Source organism: Aptenodytes patagonicus, chromosome 1 (assembly GCF_965638725.1).
Source record: "Aptenodytes patagonicus chromosome 1, bAptPat1.pri.cur, whole genome shotgun sequence".
In the NCBI taxonomy this organism is placed as follows: domain Eukaryota; kingdom Metazoa; phylum Chordata; class Aves; order Sphenisciformes; family Spheniscidae; genus Aptenodytes; species Aptenodytes patagonicus.
In genome coordinates this window covers 88,667,122-88,686,600 of record NC_134949.1, presented here as the reverse complement: position 1 = coordinate 88,686,600, position 19,479 = coordinate 88,667,122, and the positions used below count along the sequence as shown (strand labels likewise).

Here is a 19,479-nt window from a genome sequence, read left to right as displayed (position 1 = left end):
TGGAGCAAAACTGGTTTTCACCTGCAGAATAAAGTTTCTCCAGGCTCTTGGTTCATCTCTTCCTTTGCTCTCCCCTCATCTCCTTTGGCTGTACTCAAAATATTTCATTAGTGTCTTGTTATCTTTAATGTTTATTCTCACCTCCGAAACTGGCTTTGAGCTGTGTTTCCAAAGACTGCTGGAGCTGTAGCAAGGAAGCGGAGGAGCTGCAGTAATCCAATGGCCACTCAGATCTGGAAGATGACCAGAAACTGCTTGGCCAGCAAATGAGTTTTGCACGACCCCAGTACAGACCAGCAGGTGGAAGCAGTGAGAAACGTAAGACCAGAAAAGGCTCACAAGTTCGGCCCTCAGAAGCATTTAAAAGGAGAAGTCTTTTGGGGATTACAAATAATTTTTACAATTAGAATGTTATATTGTCATGTGAAAATGAAGCCTAGTTATTCATATAGCCCATAATCTATCAGACAAAGGAGTTATCCATCTATGTCTTGTCTGTCAGGAAAGGACCTGGGGGTGCTGGTTGACAGGCGGCTGAACATGAGCCAGCAGTGTGCCCAGGCGGCCAAGAAGGCCAATGGCATCCTGGCCTGTATCAGAAATAGTGTGGCCAGCAGGAGTAGGGAAGTGATCGTGCCCCTGTACTCGGCACTGGTGAGGCCACACCTTGAATACTGTGTTCAGTTTTGGGCCCCTCACTACAAGAAGGACGTTGAGGTGTTAGAGGGCGTCCAGAGCAGGGCAACGAGTCTGGTGAAGGGTCTGGAGAACAAGTCTTATGAGGAGCGGCTGAGGGAACTGGGGTTGTTTAGCCTGCAGAAAAGGAGGCTGAGGGGAGACCTCATCGCTCTCTACAACTACCCGAAAGGAGGTTGTAGCGAGGTGGGTGTCGGTCTCTTCTCCCAAGTAACTAGCGACAGGACGAGAGGAAATGGCCTCAAGTTGCACCAGGGGAGGTTTAGATTGGACATGAGGAAAAATTTTTTTTACCGAAAGAGTGGTTAAACATTGAAACAGGCTGCCCAGGGAAGTGGTTGAGTCACCATCCCTGGAAGTATTTAAAAGACGTGTAGATGAGGTGCTTAGGGACATGGTTTAGTGGACATGGTGGTGTTGGGTTGACGGTTGGACTCAATGATCCAAGGTCTCTTCCAACCTTAATGATTCTATGATTCCATGTTCAAAGGATGAATGAAGGAAGGCCATGAGCACAGATCTGTGTTGAGAGTCTTACAATGAATTTGGGCTTCTGTAGACCAGTACAAGCATTTCCAATGAGAAAGACTCAGAAGCATTTTCACACTCGGGAATTTGATTAAAACATACAACAACTAGATTTAAACCCAGGAAAGCAGCTATACAAAAAAAAGCAATAATGTCCAAAATACCTTAGCAACAATTTTTAAGTTCTGCCTCACGTGCCATTACTTATTCACTTCCCTTTCTGGTCTACTTCTAGTGATGGAATTTTCTGTTATAATTGAGTAAATCTAAACCAACTGGCAATTTTTTTTCCTCCAATCAGGCAACTAAGGAAAGAAAGACCCATGATACCAACCCACGTATACACGCTATCTAGTCTACAAACCATCTGAGAACCGTTGTCCTACCACTTGTGTTTTAATAGCTGACCAAGAAGGAACTGTAAGAACAGCTTTGTCTTTTAATCTAAACTGAGTGCTAACACATGCTTAACAAAGTTATTTATAATATGCTTTCATTTCCCAGGATAAATTACTTATCCTGGGGGCTGTAGACTACTGATAACAGTAGGAGTTATCAGAATCCATGTCCAGTGGATTCCATTTCCATGCCTAAAACCCATCAGCTGTATAATGCTGAACACGTTTCTCATCTGTACATCTGATTCAGCAGTTGCAAAACAGGAATAACTGTGTGCACCCCCATATGTACCCTGGTTTACAGGAACTCGTGAAAATCAATTACCATTTGAAGTGTTTCAGTACCACAAGATTAAAGTGCCTCAAAAGGAAAATACATAGAATTAATTTACTGACAGATAATTAATACATTTACCTGTGTTGCCTCCCAGCCCCACTGCCTGTACTTGGGATCATGGGTGAATCTCCACATATACCAGTAGGTCTCAATCACCTCTGGTCTTAGGATGTAATACTTCTCGTTCTGCCGCACTGCCACCGCCTCTACGCCACCATCAAATTTGAATGCTTCTGGACCCAGCTTTAATGCTGCAGAGGAAAGGGGGGGGGGGAGGGGAAGGAAAAAAAAATTATTCCTTACCAACCTTTGCAGGAAGGGTGGCTAGGAGACTGCTATATCCCAACCATGTGAGAAAAACAGAAACTAGCTTGTCTTTAAGCAGTCTCATAAATATTTCCTATTGTTGAGGCCTATAATTTTCCTTATGAATAATTTATCCAATTCCTGATAGTGAGAAAACTACCTATCTTGACAGATGTACAGTAATCCTTTTGAAAACTAATGAAACGCTAAGAATATAAACACGTGAACACATTCAATTATAGGATAAAATTAAAGTGACCGACATTGGTTCTTTACAAGCAAAAGAAAAAAAAAAAAAAGGGTCAACAGAGGTTTTGATGTCCTTTGATCCCACCCAGCACAGTGGGAAAAGATCTTAAAACAAAACCAGGTACCACCATCTCAAATAACCTGCACCTTTATCCAAACTTTCTTGGTTTAGGGAAGTGCTGTCAGGCCACCATAACTGAAGTGCTTCATAACATGATCCTCAAGTAAAGGGTTTATAACTAGGCAATGAAAACTTAGCCACACCTGAAAATAAATCTCTGAACTAAGAGATCCACTATTTCAGCCCTTAAAGGAAGCTGTAATGGCCCTGTGCCAGCATCTGGAAGACTATTCATGTAAGAAGGAGGTACCTGTAGAAAAATTGTCTATAATATGAAGATGCAATTACTTTTTTTTTATTATACAGCTACACATTATTCCTCAAATTTGACATAAATAATGCACTCTTATCTACAGCTGCACCCCACCCTTTGCTTTGGCAGAGAATTTTTAAGTTGCTGAACTTTGAAGCTGCACTTGAGCTTTAAAAATTATCAAAGCAATTAATCATGTAATTCCTATGGGCTAGAGGCTCAAATTAACCATGGTCTCATGAGTCTGAAAGGGGAACCTTATATGAGCACCTCCCAGTGTGTGCCCCAGCATAAAATGTCCAAAAAAAGTTCCTTAATCTTTGTGTTTCAAGGGAGTACAGCTCTGGATGCCAATAGAAAAAAGCACCACACTCTGCTTCAGCCACATGTGTGGTAAGGAAAACTCCATCAAGAAATGTTTGATACTTCTTTCAAAATGGGCCATTTTACCAGTTTCAGTAAAAAAAAATTACAGATTTTACTGCAAAATCAATGAGATTAGATACAGAGTTCTACCTATCCAAAATTAAGAAGATAAGGATGGCCATACTGGACCAGGTGGAAGTTCTGTCTGGTCCAGTATCAAGTCTCCAGCAATGACCAAAATCAGACAAGGATGGGGAAGAGGAAGAGCAGGCCAAGTATATGAGATACTTTTTTCCAGCTTCTCTACCAGCCTCCAATTTTTCTGAGCTCAAGGCTTCTCCCAAACTAGACATACTTTTTTTATGTGGTCAGTAATTCTTAATAGATTTATTTCTCAAGTACTTATCTGGTGTTTCCTTGAACCTGTATAAGCCTTAAGCATCCAAAACAACCTCTGCTAAGGAGTTCCACATCTCTAATACCTCTGGCGTAGAACCTTTCTCTGCAACTCTTCCAGTTCTACTGTATTATTTGTGAAATGAGAGGACAAGCCTGAATACAGCACTAAAAGTGTGGACAAGATTAATACAGTGACATAATGACATTTTCTATTTTGCTCTTTCTCACTTTGTTTTTCCTGACTGCTACTGAGCTGACATTTTCATATCTCAAGAGCAATTTCCTGAGTTGTAATGGTCAGTTAAGAGCTTATCATTTTATATGTGAGGTTAGGAATAATTTTTTCATAGGTGCCTCACTTTACATTTAATTACACCAAATTTAATTTAGTAATTTATTATGCAATTACTCAACCTCTTAAGGTCCTTGTGTAATTTTTCAGCTTTCTTTCATCCTTGCTATCCTGAATAGCTTTTTTTTTTTTAGTTATTATCAGCACGCTTACCTTACTGTTCCTGCCCTTTTCCTGATCATTTATATATGTGTATATATGTATATATTTTTATTTATATATACATACACATATTAAAATATAAAATGTAAATATACTATACATTTATACACATCTGTACACATAAAGATGTATCAAATATATTAGAGTACCACTGGTTAACCACCATTCATCCATTGCAAGAACTGACTATTTATTATACTGCCCTATTTGTTATACTACAACCATTGTCTTTTCTCCATGCAGGTACTTGCTGTTTATGCTGTAGCTGCTTAATATCCTTAAAGGGCCTTAGTAGAGGACTTTTGAAAAAGCCTTTTGGAAATCAGGTAAACCATGTCAGCTGTATTACTCTTATCCACCAAAGAAGCTGGATTTCAGGCAGTTCTAGGGATGCATCATCTGCAGAAACTGTGACACCTTCTCTTGCTTTGTAGCCTGCTGGTGCATTAAATCTTTAATTATTTACTCATATTTACTTCTAATGTTATTGGGCACTCCATCCTTGGGTGGTATAATTTTTTGGGTGACCCTTGCATATCGTGACAATCTCACTGAATTTTTATCTGAAACCAAGGATGTAAAATTAATCACAGCACTTCTACTAATAGCTGACTAAAATAAAGAAGCTACTATGAACATAGTACCTTTCAGGGGAGCATTCTTCTAAGCAAAGAACCATCTAAGGCCATTTTACAATGCTATAGTGGTCACACTTTAATCCGGATATTTTAGTATTAATGGGGCTGGTAGGCTATAGTCTAGGCAGGGAGAGCAGATGAGAAACAATTTCACATCATAGTGCAAAATTGCAAAGCTAAACCAGTACCATTTAAAAAGAGATTTTAACTGATTTAAAGTTGACTTCAATGAGAGCTGTATTTAGCACTGCTGAAAATAAGGGCAAATCCTCAGACTTCTAGATAAATATTTATGTATCTAATTTTAGAAATAATTTTGAAAACATTGTTTAATTTTTTGTGTGTTCCTTTAAGACTAGAGTCAATCTAGCAATAAATTTTCTGAAAGTAAGAAAGGATTCATAATTATAATAATACTTTCTAGGCTCTAACTCATACAAAATTTGAGGAAGAGAACCTCCAAAATACTTTTGTTTTGAGACTCTCTGAACCATTCCATCAACGTACATTGTTATTTTATACTTCTCATGAAAACAAGTAATTATTCTTGTTTCTTCATCTTTGCCTGTTTAGCTGCTTACTGAGAGTCTTGGGACACAGACAGCATCTACTCATACCCTTACAATGTCTCAGCTGAAATCTTAGTCATCTGGCTTATTCTGCATTGGAATTGTCACACATATAAGAACAGCTAAAGCTGTACCCAGATTCTGAGGACAGTTCTTGTCAAGAAACTTTAAAGACGTGCAAAAAACTTCATCCTAAAATAACCTGCCTGTAGTCAGTCAATACTTTACATACTATCAGCTAATGGCTGGGAAAATTCTTATGTATAAGGGATGGTGTATTTTACTAAAAATAGTGTGCTATAAATCAGCACATGCTGCCATCTATATAGGTAATTTTGCTTATTAATCTAACCTCTACAATACCTATGAAAGCTAATTATTCAGATTGATTTGTTAGTGGTCTTTCTGTTCTTTCAATTTCATTGGACTTTTTTTTTTTTATCATTTATGGATTTCACTTTACCATGTTTCTCAGTGGTACATGTTAAGCATGTAAAACAAAGAACTGATCCCCAGCAACCGGAATACCTCAAGATGTGCAGTCCACACACAAACTTAAACATTGAGAAACCTTGCACCATAAGCACATGAAGCTGTATTCTTTTTGCCTTACCAGTGCCACTGACAGCATTATGATTCCTTGTGCTGTGCTGGTACATGAGCACGCAGATCAGAGCATGCCCTCTATCTTTGGTTCTCTCAATCTTCTCTCCAAATCGAGAGCACACTGGACTACAGAGAAATCTTGAAATCTACTGTCATAGGATGGGAGATTTAGGATGACTGCAGCAATAATCTATCAATAGGTTACGGTACAGAAAAAAGCAGAGTAGGTAGGAAGCAGAGGCATGTGTAGATTACACATCACAAGACTATTCTGGTTACAGTTAAGTTTTCTGACTTTGACCATCAATAAGACTTTTCAAATCCTTGGTGTTCCCAAGGGGTGCCACATGCATCCACAGTTTCCTGAAGAGAGGAAGAGCCTCGGAGGTGTCATGCCAACCAGTTCAATGGATCCTGGAAACACAAATCCCTTGCTCAGAGGCAGATCAAAATCACGCAAGTAACAATGTCACATGTAGACAGACCACCTTACATTTGGACAATGAAACCTGGGCCTGATGTGAGAAAATAGTGTGTGTAGGATAGCAACATTTTCTCAGGGGGTAGGTCTGGAATGATCTTGATCCCAAAAAACAGCAGCGTGTCGACTGAGTTTAACTGTCCAAAGCTAAAAAGTCCCAAGCTAACCTGAAGGGAATGATTAACCTGCTTTTAATTACTCAGTCACTTGGGTAACAAAAGCAGATACTTTCACCCAAGTTGGGTTACTATGATGGCCAGGTACCTTATGAAAAACCTCTGATCTGTACAGAAGTCAAGCAACTGACTTTTGAACCGGAATGGGTCTGTTTCTACCACAAGACATACCTCCTGTTATCTATTTTGACTGAGATGTAGAACAAGGTATCCTTGAATTCAAGAGACAAAAGTCCTCTCCTCTCTGTAGAGCCTCCATCACCATCCTGAACTGAGCTTACACATGAACACATGCAGTCCTCTAAGTCCAAAATGGGGTCTTACCCTTCCTCCACATCTGCCTCTATGAAAAAACTACTCATCTTAGTATTGATTAATCCTGACTAAAGCAGCAGCAACTACCTAACACCATTATCGTTTGTAATGAGGAAGAAACTGAGTCATGTGGGCTGAGATTGAGTATCTTTGCTTGACCCAGCAAGACATGTAGGTGCAATAGGCTGTGGCCTCTCTAAGGTAGCTTCACAGATAGGAGGTTGGTCTTATTTATATGTTGGGAGATGTGGCATGGTGTCATGCCAGCAACAATGTCCAAAAGGTGATGGTGTGCTTTAACTTGTGCCACACTTTCAATCAAGTTAAGAAATGTCCTAAAGTCTTCAGCAAGCCCCAATGATGCACTGTGAGCATCCAAAAAACCTGCAAGGGATCACCGATACACATTCCAGGGGACTAAGGAATACCCAAAATGTCAGTAGAAAGCTCTCACTCCAATGATGCCAAGACTAAGGCAAATAAATTAGTCTACAACATTACTGTGCAAATCTGTGACTGCGTGGCAACTTTTGCTGGTTACATGGCAAAGTGATTGCTGTTGCCAAAATGGAAAGAAAGGATGGGCAGTGGAGGATATTTTTTCCACCAGTAAAGAGGTGAAAAAGCAGGATGCTTTTGTATCTGCAGGGTGGACCTCAATCCTCCCCCAATAATTTGTGGCAAAACACGCATCTTTTCATCATGCGTCTGGGGAACCGAAAAGAAGTATTTGAGTTGGGGAATGGGTTACAGTATGTTTGGGAGCACTGTAACCCAGCTAAGCTTGTGTGGGATTCTTGCAATACAATCCACTCCTCCACCTGACAGCTGGGAGAGGAGTGTATAACTGCCTGCTGGGACACCAGCTCCTAAACACCATCTACTGCTGACAGCACAAACTGGATGGCGACAGAATGCTTGACATCGAGGGGTAGACCAGAAAGCGGAGAAGGATTCATAATGGCCTAAGACCTCAAGGGTCTCAGAAGCCATCCAGAGAAGCAAATGCATCCAAGGGACCAGAGAGATGGTCTTAGAAAGAGAGTCTGGGCAATCATAATTCAACAGGTGACTTCTCACATCAATTGTCATAACTTCAGTCCCAAAGGCAAGTAAATGAATAAGAGAGGCAAACAGACAAGACCAAGTGAAAGGGCTATATTAGCTTGACAAAATATGTAAAGTCTTGTTTTGTTAAAGAAGGCTGAAGTCACCACAAACACTCTGCCTTATAGAGGGTGACTGAGTTTTGTCTGAAGACATAGGGTAATGTATGAGAGGGGAAAGTGATCCGAGAGGATACTATTATTGCCTTAAAAAATCCTAATACATCAAGAACCTCCAGTCACAAATGTCATGGCAGAAAATCACCTCAATGCTAAATAGGCATGTGGACGGTCACTGCAAGACGAGCATTTTACTTATTACCACACCGGCAAAATCTGTCCAGATCAAAGTTACTCCAATGGCATTTATCTGAAAACTCAGAAGTCCTGGACCCTAAATCATCTGTCATGTCACCATGTTTGTTTATTTATGCAAGACATGGAAAGCATGGTTTCAAACCAGAATTTCAGGAGATGGTATTCCATGATTTATATGATAACATTATTGTAAAGACAGTAGCAAATGTAGAATTTAGTTTGCCTGAAGCTCTCTGAAATATCAAATTCTTTTTTTTTTTAAACAGGCTTTCATACCTGCAGTATGTGCAACAGGTTGCTGACAGTTGACAATATAATGCTCTTCTTTTCCAGAAGTGCTTTTATTCTGTGAAATTCTGTTTCGATTTTCCTGAGACTGGACCCTGAAACAGCTTTTTTTTTTCCTTATGCTCAGCCCTTATGGAAATTTAGGTTGCTTCATAAAGTAGTATTTTTATACTAGAATATTATAAACCCAGGCATATACTGCGGTTTATTATGAGCAACCCTGGGAAGACACAGGAAAGGACAGCTCTGGTTGGTTTATCTGAAGAAGAGAGCTCTCTATCCTCAGCACGCAGCCTCAGCACATTGCTGTCTCCTCTGGGGACACCAAATGGTGCAAGAGTTCTCCTACGTCTACAGGAGAAAGAGATCAGGCTCTCCCCTTTGCTGACTGAAACATAAACTTATCAGCTGAACCAGGATGACTGTCTGCCCTCTGAAAGAGAGTTTTTCTGCAACCAGCTAGTTTTGTCATTAAAGTGTACAATTATGTCTCAAATCCTGCTGTTAAAGCATAATGAAGAAGTTGACATTTTGCACGTAACGGTTCTTTATTTTCTTTGAAAAATCAGCCCAGGCAAAAAAAAAAAAAAAAAAAAAATCAAACAAAAAATCCACATTCCTGAGATTGCATGACTGAACAAAAGAAAACTAGGGCATTGCAATTTTATAGCTGTCTGTAAAACTTTCAGTCTGTTTCTTGCATGTGTGTGTTCTTATACAGTCATTAAATATGTAACCAAAACGTTTATCCCCCACATCTTTTGGCGTATTTAGGGTACAGAATAAACATCTGAAGGAATAAAATTAGGACTGCACAAACAACTGTAAATTTAGCATTGCTTATTCTTAAGTGTCAAATTAAAAGTTTAAATGCAGTTTTTCAGAATGCAACAATAGCTACTATGTCCTACCTTTTTCCTTAAGTATCCTTATACTTTTTCCTTCTCCTTTTTTTTAATGCTGTTGCTACCCAGGTAGAAGTATCACTTATGTGACTGAAATCTTTAAAATGACAGGCAATTATACAATGATACTGAGTAATCCTATAAATAAATACATGAATTCTCGTCTTAAAACTGCCTGAGTTTTAGTTACCATTACTTCTACTAGGAAGTTATTTCAGAAGCTCACTCCTCTGATGGCTACACAAAGCCATTTCCAATTTCCAACCCACATTTATTCATGGCGAGCTTACAAATCTTGCTCTTGGTAGAACTGCGTTGTTTATAACTTAAATCTATTTCTTTTCAGTGTTTACCCCTTGAGATGACAACAAATTTATTCCTTTTGGCATTATTTTTCTAGTCTGAGCAGGCCGACCTCTCTTATTTTCCCATTGTAAGATAAAAGCTCTGTCACTCTAATCGTTCTGTTGGTCCTTCTCTGCATTTGTTCTGCTCGAAATTCAGATTTGTACAGTGTATTCTGGATGACAAATTATACGTGTCTTCTAAGGCATTGTTAATATTCTCTAATCTCTGCTGAAAATTCTTCACCTGATACAGACTAGGACTGCACTGGTATTTTTCAATTCCCAGTTTAGAGAAAGAGCTCCTGCCTTTTTTCTAGTGAACTACTTATTTCTGACAGTCCAGTCCTCAAGATCTTCCTGTTTACTATTCTGAGACTCTTCTGTTTTAATTGTGTCTTATGACTTTACGGGTACTGTAAGTGTAATCAGCACACTTCAACTTTATGCATCAAGGTCACTATTAAAGATGTAAAATAAACCTGGTCCAAAAGACTGAACTTGAGAAAATTCCAGCCCAACAGTGAACTCTGATATTGCTTCCTCACTAGTCAGGTCTTTGGCCATCTCTCAGTTTGCATACTAAACTTCATCCTCTCTAGTTTAATTGTACTTACCCGGAATGTACTATCAGTAAAAGCACTAAAAGGTGTATTTACAAATTTTTCACTCTACATAACCAGAAGAACAGTATATATGAAATGAAAAACTGCCCTATATATCTGGAAGAACAAGACTTCACACACACTCCTTCCTCCCTGCACCCATATAACCTATCTTAGCTGACTGATCCAAAAATAGGGATAAACGTGCCAGAAGGAACCACATAAAGTTTGGTTTTACATTTACTCACCATGATGTAGATCAGAAGTAAATACATGGATGTTAAAAAAATTATACTGGTATAAAAACAGTGCATGTTAGACAAGGCATAGGTCCATAACAAATCTTAAAAATAATTACAACAATTTCTTTATTTCAACTACAGAAATAACTAGATTAGCAATGTATCTTACTTGTTCTGTCATATGACTCATGACATGTATGTGCAATTTCAGCTCCAAGCTGCAAATAATGTCCAGCTTTATCATCTCTGGAACCATCTGCTCCAAGGGCAAACATTCCCCCTGCAAAACAGGTCAAATGGCCCATCTTTCTTTCAAGGTGCCCGTTCTTCCACTCCCCAATGAAGGTCAGTCCTCCATTGGACTTTCTGATGAGATGTTTTTCTATGGCCTACAAGAAGATTAAGAGAACTTTCAAATACTGTTTCACATTCAAGTTTTACATACTAACTCTCCTTCAAAGAATAAAGTATTGTTTTCAAAACAAAAAGAATTTTCTTCTTTCAAATTCACTTCTGAGCACTACAGGAACAAACAGCTGTAAGAATCTAATTTCAATGTACACAAAAAATTACCCTAACTGCTAATCGATGCTAATGAGTTCAAACATAGGAAAATCACGACATAGATAACATTGCATTTTTAGCTGAGAATTCAGCACATATTTTATGGCTCAAACAATGTTTGTCTACCTGTTAACTCTGAGAAGTAGCTATTTGTTCTGCTGTACAGTCTGTGTGTACTCAGAAAAATACATCCATGTTGGAAACTTTTGGTCAGCAACATATGTAAAGGCAGCACCTATACTGTCAGTCAGTCTTTAATAGGAAGTGATAGGAATGCTCCAGCCACCTTCTAGCTGCTTCTCCATAGCAGCTTTCTGAATGCACATGGTCAAAGATGGGTAAGGGTTAGAGCAGCTGTTCACAAAAAACATTATTATTTTACAGGTGAGGCAACTGCTACTTTTTCTTTGCACATTTGTACCAATATACATTGTTGCTTGTGACTTATAAATGGTATTCTTCTGGTAGCAGGAAGAACAGCTGACCTAACTTTCCAAAGTTTGCAAACTACACAGAACAACACATTTACTTAAGCCTCTTTCAGAGAGGTTCACAATCCCCACCAATCTACTGCAGTACTTACTGTCTTCAGCATTAGACAGTTTTTCTTGTAACTAGAATCTCGTTACAGTTTGAGTCCTATAATAATAAAGACAATTATCTTCTTTACCATGGAGACATTATTCCTATCTTCTTTCCAGAAATCTCCTTTGTACGTCCACACATAACCATCTGATGGGTTCACAACTTCCTTCAAAGTGCATGACCTGTAACTGGTCAGAGTACTCCAAGGCTTATTAGAGTTGAAGGATTGAAGTGTCATTAAAAAGGCATTTACTACTCTCCTTGCCATCCACAAGATCTATTACAGAAGCGAATTACTACCCCTCTCCATTACTTTTCTGATACCTACAACAAATTACACCCCAAATGTCCACAACTGTATTTTGCACTAAAACTAGATACACTGAGAACACACAGGCAGAGGATCCTGCATATAATGAAAGCAGTTATCGTGGATGTGGAGGTCACGTCTGCTGCACACAGTTGTCTCCTTGCTATCTACACAGTGCAAACTATGCAGTTCGCTACAATACAGATTCAAGCAATAAATACATAGATTAATCAGCTTGCAACTTCTAATTCAGGTTTAAAACTGGACAGTGAAATAGCTTTTCCCTCTAAATAAAAGTGAGACTGTCTTTTGTTTTCAACAAAATGGACAAATGAAAAGCTTCAAGCTCTTCTGTGACTGTAGTAGGTATTTCAACTTTTTTTTTTTTTTAAGCTGATGTGTAAGTGATACAGGACTGTTAAAGCAGCTGTACTGAACACAGCAATATTTGATAACATTGAAGTCCTCCATCCAGGTACTGAAATAACATCTGACAGCTTTCCAAAGTTTTCTTCAACAAAAAACTTTTCTAAAAACAAAATTATTGAAATCACAGTTAGAAAAGGCAGAATTTGTAGGATTAGGAGCCTCATCTAGGGAAGACGATAATATAAACAGTAATCCGAAATAGTTGTGTTTCTGAATATGTATGTGTTTCTGTATGGTTTTCTGAATATGTTCCTGACTTGAGATGCTGCAGTGCTTGCATGCTTGAATGGTTATAGTGATGTGAACCTACACCTCAGCCATGTAGCCAGTGAAGATCTGGCAATCCCCATACGGCCAAGGTGAAGGTACTAGCTAAAAGCCAGTGCAGTGGGTTACAGGGAGAAGACTGCATTATCATTGGTAGGGCCCTGCTCCTTACTTGCACTTGGAGCCATCATTTGGATGGTGAAATTTCTCCACTGCCCTCTATTGAGCCTGTGCGTTCTGAAGGTAATGGAAGAGAAGTGCTGGTCTTCATTCCTGTTGGGTTAATTCCTTCACTAATACTACTGACAGATCAGAAGTTTATCCCTGTGGCATGATCCAGCGAGAAAAATGCAGAAATAACTGACAGAGCAGAAACCAGTAAGTCTCTGACAGCTGCCAGAGTGGTGGTCTAACAATCACGCAAATTGTCATTGAGGACTGGTGTGATACCGTGGCATCTGCTGCTAGGGAGCCTGATGTGGTTAACTGTACAAGCCTCATTTGTTCTGAAAGTACTGGTATAGGAAAGATTGGATCTGCTGAAAATTCTGCCACTGAAGATGATACTAAGATCTGTAGCATTAGCCCTGTTGCTTCAATTATCCCAGACTGTGACAAAACTGATGTTATGATGATTATAGGATTTTTTTGACCATATGGTACATAAAAGTTGAGGAGTTCTTTTTAAAGGAAAGCCATTTTTACTATGAAGAGCAAGAAGGCTTAAAAGGGTTTGGATTATTTATTTCCTGGGGGAAAACATTTGTTTTGCAAATGTTGTGTGAAATTCCCTTTTGAGTTATATCTTTCTGTAATTTCATAACTGTTGAGGAGTAAATGGTTGCAGGAGCATTTCCAGAGTGACAAAATCACTGTGGCTGGCACCAGGAGAGCCAGCAAAGGCCAAATTTATGCACTTCTCCGTGAGCTACTCCCTTCACTCTAGACTTGCTTTTGGGGTTTGACTGAAGAACGTCATCTAGGTGCAACGTGCCCCTCTTCTGAACAGAGAACACATCTTCTGAACTTGAACATCTCTGTCTTGAATAAGGGAGTTTTTGAAATCTGAAGATCAAGTTCTGTCAGCTACTTAAGTTACATCTTAAGAGTCACAAAGGAAGCATCCCCAAAAAGAAAATAAATGCAACTCTCTCAAAATACTTCATCATTCAACAACCTACTGCTTGCTAACTGTATAAAAAGGACAATTAATATTTACGGTAATTAACAAGGAACAGCTGGGCATTGCTGGGAGCACTGCCTAGCGGACAAGAAAAGCTCGAGCAGGTTGGGACAGATGTGACATTTGTATCCTGGGCTGGATGCCTGGGGCCTCAGAGCACTCCAATAGGTACTGTAAAGCAATGACACCCAGCTGCACCATGAGTATACATGCACTAGAGTGCACATGTATACTTAAGCTCCTGAAGACAAGACTTAGTTCACATCAACTGAGACATTAAGTGATGGAAGAAGCTTCCTTAGTCTGTGAAATGCCTGAAACAATAGACTGAGATGTGAAAACAGAATGTTCTCTATCTGATGTTCATGCTTTCTGTGATTTTTATGACTACAAAAAATAGCATTTTCTGAGCTGTCTTGCAGCAGTACTTGCTATGTTGTGATAGTCAAACACACTGCTGAATCCTTCTTTTAACTATCTAATGCTGTGCAATGAGAAAGAGCGAGGATCAAATTCGTGAGCCTAACAGATTAGACTACTCAGGGCAACAGATCAAAAGGAAGCTTCCCTATCCTCTGGCCGATGTGAGAAGGAGAAAAGACACTTTAAACCAGACTAGATGGGAGGTCCACATGACGATGTTGAAAGCAAAGTTAAGAGGCCCATCTTCAATATTTATTACCACAAAAAATTCTCAGCAAGTTTCACAATTTCAGCTTTTAACACAGCTGTGAATCTACATACTAGGACATTGAAATGAAGCGTCCTTTACAGTGGAAGACTGCACTAATGTTATATAACACGGAGAGGTCACAGATACAGAACTTGTTCATACTCTTGTTATGAAGTATGTGGTGACCTGGCTAAGGCTTCATATGCGATGGATTGGAAATCATGACATCTGAAGAACAGATGCTGTCACCTTTCTTCCTCTTAATACCTCCAAGGAATGGGGTATCACTGCCTACTGCAAGACTTGAGAGTGAGGGTATGGTTGTCTATCTTCCACTCTCCTCCTGGAATAAGCTAAGGTAGTGAAGTGTGGCTGGACAGAGACCTTCTTTTAGACTGGTGGGTGCTAAGAACATTTCCAACTCTGCGCTATGAGTGGGAAGAATGTATTTTACACCCTTCCCCTTCTGCTTCCATAAATGATACAAAGAGCTTTTGCTCCAAGTTTTGAAAAACAAAGAGTAAGAAGTGTCAGCTATGGAGGAAGACCTATGTTATGGACATCAACAAAAGAATGGTAAGGGAATGGGCTCTTAAAAATATTTTAGGATTTTAAATAAAAATTCAAATTGAAATTATGTAAACAAATCCTACTCACTAACTCTTTGTCCATGTCTTTCAATGTCAAGTAGGACCTGGGATAAACACAAACCCTGAACCAGAAGGATGTTCCACAATGCATAAATCAGTACGGTTCATGCAGATTCAAATGTACGTGGGTGGGTCTGGAGCAGCTCAGCTCTTTCTCCCTCCTATCCAGTGTGTTTTCATCTGGTCCCAAATTTGCTTTGCTGTGTCTCCATTCGGAGACAGAGATTTGCCCATACAAAATGTTTGCAAGACTGGGCTTACAGTGAAGAGGATGAAAGGGAAAGTTTATTTCCTCTAATTTTGAAGTGCTACAGTTTAGGAATCAGAATAAAAAATTTCAGCAGTAACTACAATGGATGTTAAACATCAACTGCTAAACATTTTTAAACCCACAGGACACAATAAACTGTATTTTAGACTATTAAAAGTACTCAACTAATGTTTTGAACTACTAATGTTGACTTTAACAAACCCTGGAAAGCTAAGAAAGTTCAAAAGGACTGGGAAATAGCTGATGCTTTAACAGTATTTTAAAAGGTTAATAGAGCAATCATATAAAATGAATGATGTGGTTTCAAAAATAAATGTGTCATTGACAAGTGCATGCTGATACTAGGAATATTAGGACTTTGAGGAATTTCCTTGGTATTGTACATAATATTAGTCCTAAACAAATTCAAGGCAGCACATATGAAGTGGATTAAAAGTTGGCTTGCTAGAACAGTTCAAAGTAAAACAAAAAACTGTGAAAAATCCTCATCCTGTGAAGATTCTGCAAAGACACTTTTATTCAGTGCTAGGCAGCATTTCTACCAATGATCTGCAAGAAACAACCACTCTGCAGGCCGAAGAGGAAAGTCCTGTCACACCAGGAAAAGCGCTGGAGCTGAGCAATGCAGCCCAATTCTGCCCCCCGTGTAACAACCAGCGCAACTAAGAAAAGGCAACGGTTGATGGTAGTAGGCGACTCTTTTCTGAGCAGTATGGAGGCACCCATTTGCTGACCGGACACGCTCTCTAGAGAGGTGTGCTGCTTACCGGGGGCTCGCATCAGGGATGTCACCGAGAGGCTACCAAGCCTTGTACAGTCCACTGACTATTATCCGCTGCTGCTGTTTCATGTGTGCACCGGTGACACAGCCAGGAGCAGGCTGAGGACTATCAGGAAGGACTACAGAGCCCTGGGAGTGGTGGTAAGGGACTCGGGAGCACAGGTAGTTTTCTCACCAATCCTGCTGGTCAAAGGGAAGGGGTTTGAAAGGGCCAGTCAAATCTGGCGAGTCAACACATGGTTACAGGACTGGTGCCACAGCCAGGGGTTCAGCTACTTAGACCACGGGACTCGCTTTGAGAAACCTGGTCTACTGGGGGCTGATGGGGTCCATCACCCATCAGAGAAGGGGAAGAGCATCTCCGGTCATAGGCTTGCCAAGCTGGTGAAGAGGGCTTTAAACTAGAGAGGCCGGGGGAGGGGAACCTCAATCCATCCCGTTCCTACCAGCCTGACGCCAGGGCCAGCAATAGATGCCCAGAGCCTGGAGAAGGAACACAGGTCAGCAGGAGAGCGCCTGAAGAACAGCACAGAGGAGCTCCAGCCAGTAAGACAGCTTCATCGGGGGCCCAACTTCAATGCCTCTATGCAAACGCACATAGCACAGGGAATAAACAAGAGGAGTTAGAGACGCGCACACGCCTGCAGGGCTACGACCTTATTGGCGTCACAGAGACATGGTGGGATGGCTCCTTTGACTGGAGCGTTGGGATGGAGGGATACAGGCTCTTTAGGAAGGACAGGCAGGGAAGACAAGGAGGGGCTGTCGCCCTCTATGTCAATGACCAACTGGAGTGCATGGAGCTCTGCCCGGGGATGGATGAGGAGCCGACCCAGAGCTTATGGGTCAGAATTCAAGGGAAGGCAGGGACAGGTGACATTACGGTGGGGGTCTGCTACAGGCCACCCAACCAGGAAGACCAAGAAGATGAGGCCCTCTATAGACAGACTGGAGCAGCCTCACGCTCACAAGCCCTGGTCCTCATGGGGGACTTCAATCACCCCGACATCTGTTGGAGGGACAACACGGCAGGGCATAAGCAATCCAAGAGGTTCCTGGAATGTGTCAATGATAACTTCCTTCTCCAAGTGATAGAGGAGCCAACGAGGAGAGGTGCTGTGCTGGACCTTGTTCTCACCAACAAGGAGGGGCTGGTGGGGAATGTGAAGCTCAAGGGCAGCCTGGGCTGCAGCGACCACAAAATGGTGGAGTTCAAGATCCTTAGGGCACCGAGAAGGGCACACAGCAAGCTCACTACCATAGACTTCAGGAGAGCAGACTTGGGCCTCTTCAGGGATCTGCTTGGTAGAGTGCCATGGGACAAAGCCCTGGAGGGAAGAGGGGCCCAAGAAAGCTGGGTAATATTCAAGGATCACCTCCTTCAAGCTCAGGAGCGATGCATCCCAACAAAGAGGAAGTCCAGCAAAAACGCCAGGAGGCCTGCATGGACGAACAAGGAGCTCCTGGACAAACTCCAACACAAAAAGGAAGCCTACAGAGGGTGGAAGCAAGGACAGGTAGCCTGGGAGGAATAGAGAGGAATTGTCCGAGCAGCCAGGGGTCAGGTTAGGAAAGCGAAAGCCCTGATAGAATTAAATCTGGCCGGGGACGTCAAGGGCAACAAGAAGAGATTCTACAGGTACGTCGAGGATAAAAGGAAGATGAGGGAAAATGTGGGCCCTCTCCGGAACGAAACAGGAGACCTGGTTACCCAGGATATGGAGAAGGTGGAGGTACTCAATGACTTTTTTGCCTCAATCTTCACCGGCAAGCGCTCGAGCCTCACCACCCAAGCCGCAGAAGGCAAAGGCAGGGACTGGGAGAACGAAGAGCCGCCCACTGTGGGAGAACATCAGGTTCGAGACCATCTAAGGCACCTGAAGGTGCACAAGTCCATGGGACCTGATGAGATCCATCCACGGGTCCTGAAGGAACTGGCAGATGAAGTTGCTAAGCCACTATCCATCGTATTTGAGAAGTCATGGCAGTCCGGTCAAGTTCCCACTGACTGGAAAAGGGGAAAGATAACTCCCATTTTTAAAAAGGGGAAAAAAGAAAGACCCGGGGAACTACAGGCCAGGCAGTCTCACCTCTGTGCCTGGGAAGATCATGGAACAGATCCTTCTGGAAGCTATGCTAAGGCACATGGAGGACAGGGAGGTGATTTGAGGCAGCCAGCATGGCTTCACCAAGGGCAAGTCCTGCCTGACTAACCTAGTGGCCTTCTGTGATGGAGTGATTACATCAGTGGACACGGGAAGGGCTATGGATGCCATCTATCTGGACCTCTGTAAGGCCTTTGACACGGTCCCCCACAACATCCTCCTCTCTAAACTGGAGAGGTATGGATTTGATGGGTGGACTGTCCGGTGGGTGAGGAATTGGTTGGATGGTCACATCCAGAGGGTAGTGGTCAACGGCTCAATGTCCAGATGGAGATTGGTGATGAGTGGCGTCCCACAGGGATCCGCATTGGGACCGGTACGGTTTAATATCTTCATCAATGACATAGACAGTGGGATTGAGTGCACCCTCAGCAAGTTTGCAGATGACACCAAGCTGAGCAGTGTGGTCGACACGCCAGAGGGACGGGATGCCATCCAGAGGGACCTGGACAAGCTGGAGAAGTGGGCCCGTGTGAACCTCATGAGGTTCAACAAGGCCAAGTGCAAGGTCCTGCACCCGGGTCGGGGCAACCCCCGGTATCAATGCAGACTGGGGGATGAAGGGATTGAGAGCAGCCCTGCCAAGAAGGACTTGGGGGTACTGGTGGATGAAAAGCTGGACATGAGCCAGCAATGTGCACTCGCAGCCCAGAAGGCCAATTGTATCCTGGGCTGCATCAAAAGCAGCATGGCCAGCAGGTCGAGGGAGGTGATTCTGCCCCTCCACTCTGCTCTGGTGAGACCCCACCTGGAGCACTGCGTCCAGCTCTGGAGCCCTCAACATAAGATAGACACGAACCTGTTGGAACAGGTCCAGAGGAGGGTCACAAAAATGATCAGG

General features: G+C 41.6%; 1 protein-coding gene across 1 annotated transcript in view; it reads right to left on the bottom strand.

Moving 5' to 3' along the window:
- The window catches only part of MAN1A2 (mannosidase alpha class 1A member 2), a 158,387-nt gene that overhangs the window by 13,626 nt on the left and 125,282 nt on the right, over positions 1-19,479 (bottom strand). Inside the window, exons 10-11 of the mRNA XM_076347531.1 lie at positions 10,930-11,149; positions 2,038-2,210 (exon numbers count right to left, since the gene is read on the bottom strand). Coding sequence (XP_076203646.1) covers positions 2,038-2,210; positions 10,930-11,149 — 393 coding nt within the window. The remainder of the gene's footprint in view (positions 1-2,037; positions 2,211-10,929; positions 11,150-19,479) is intronic.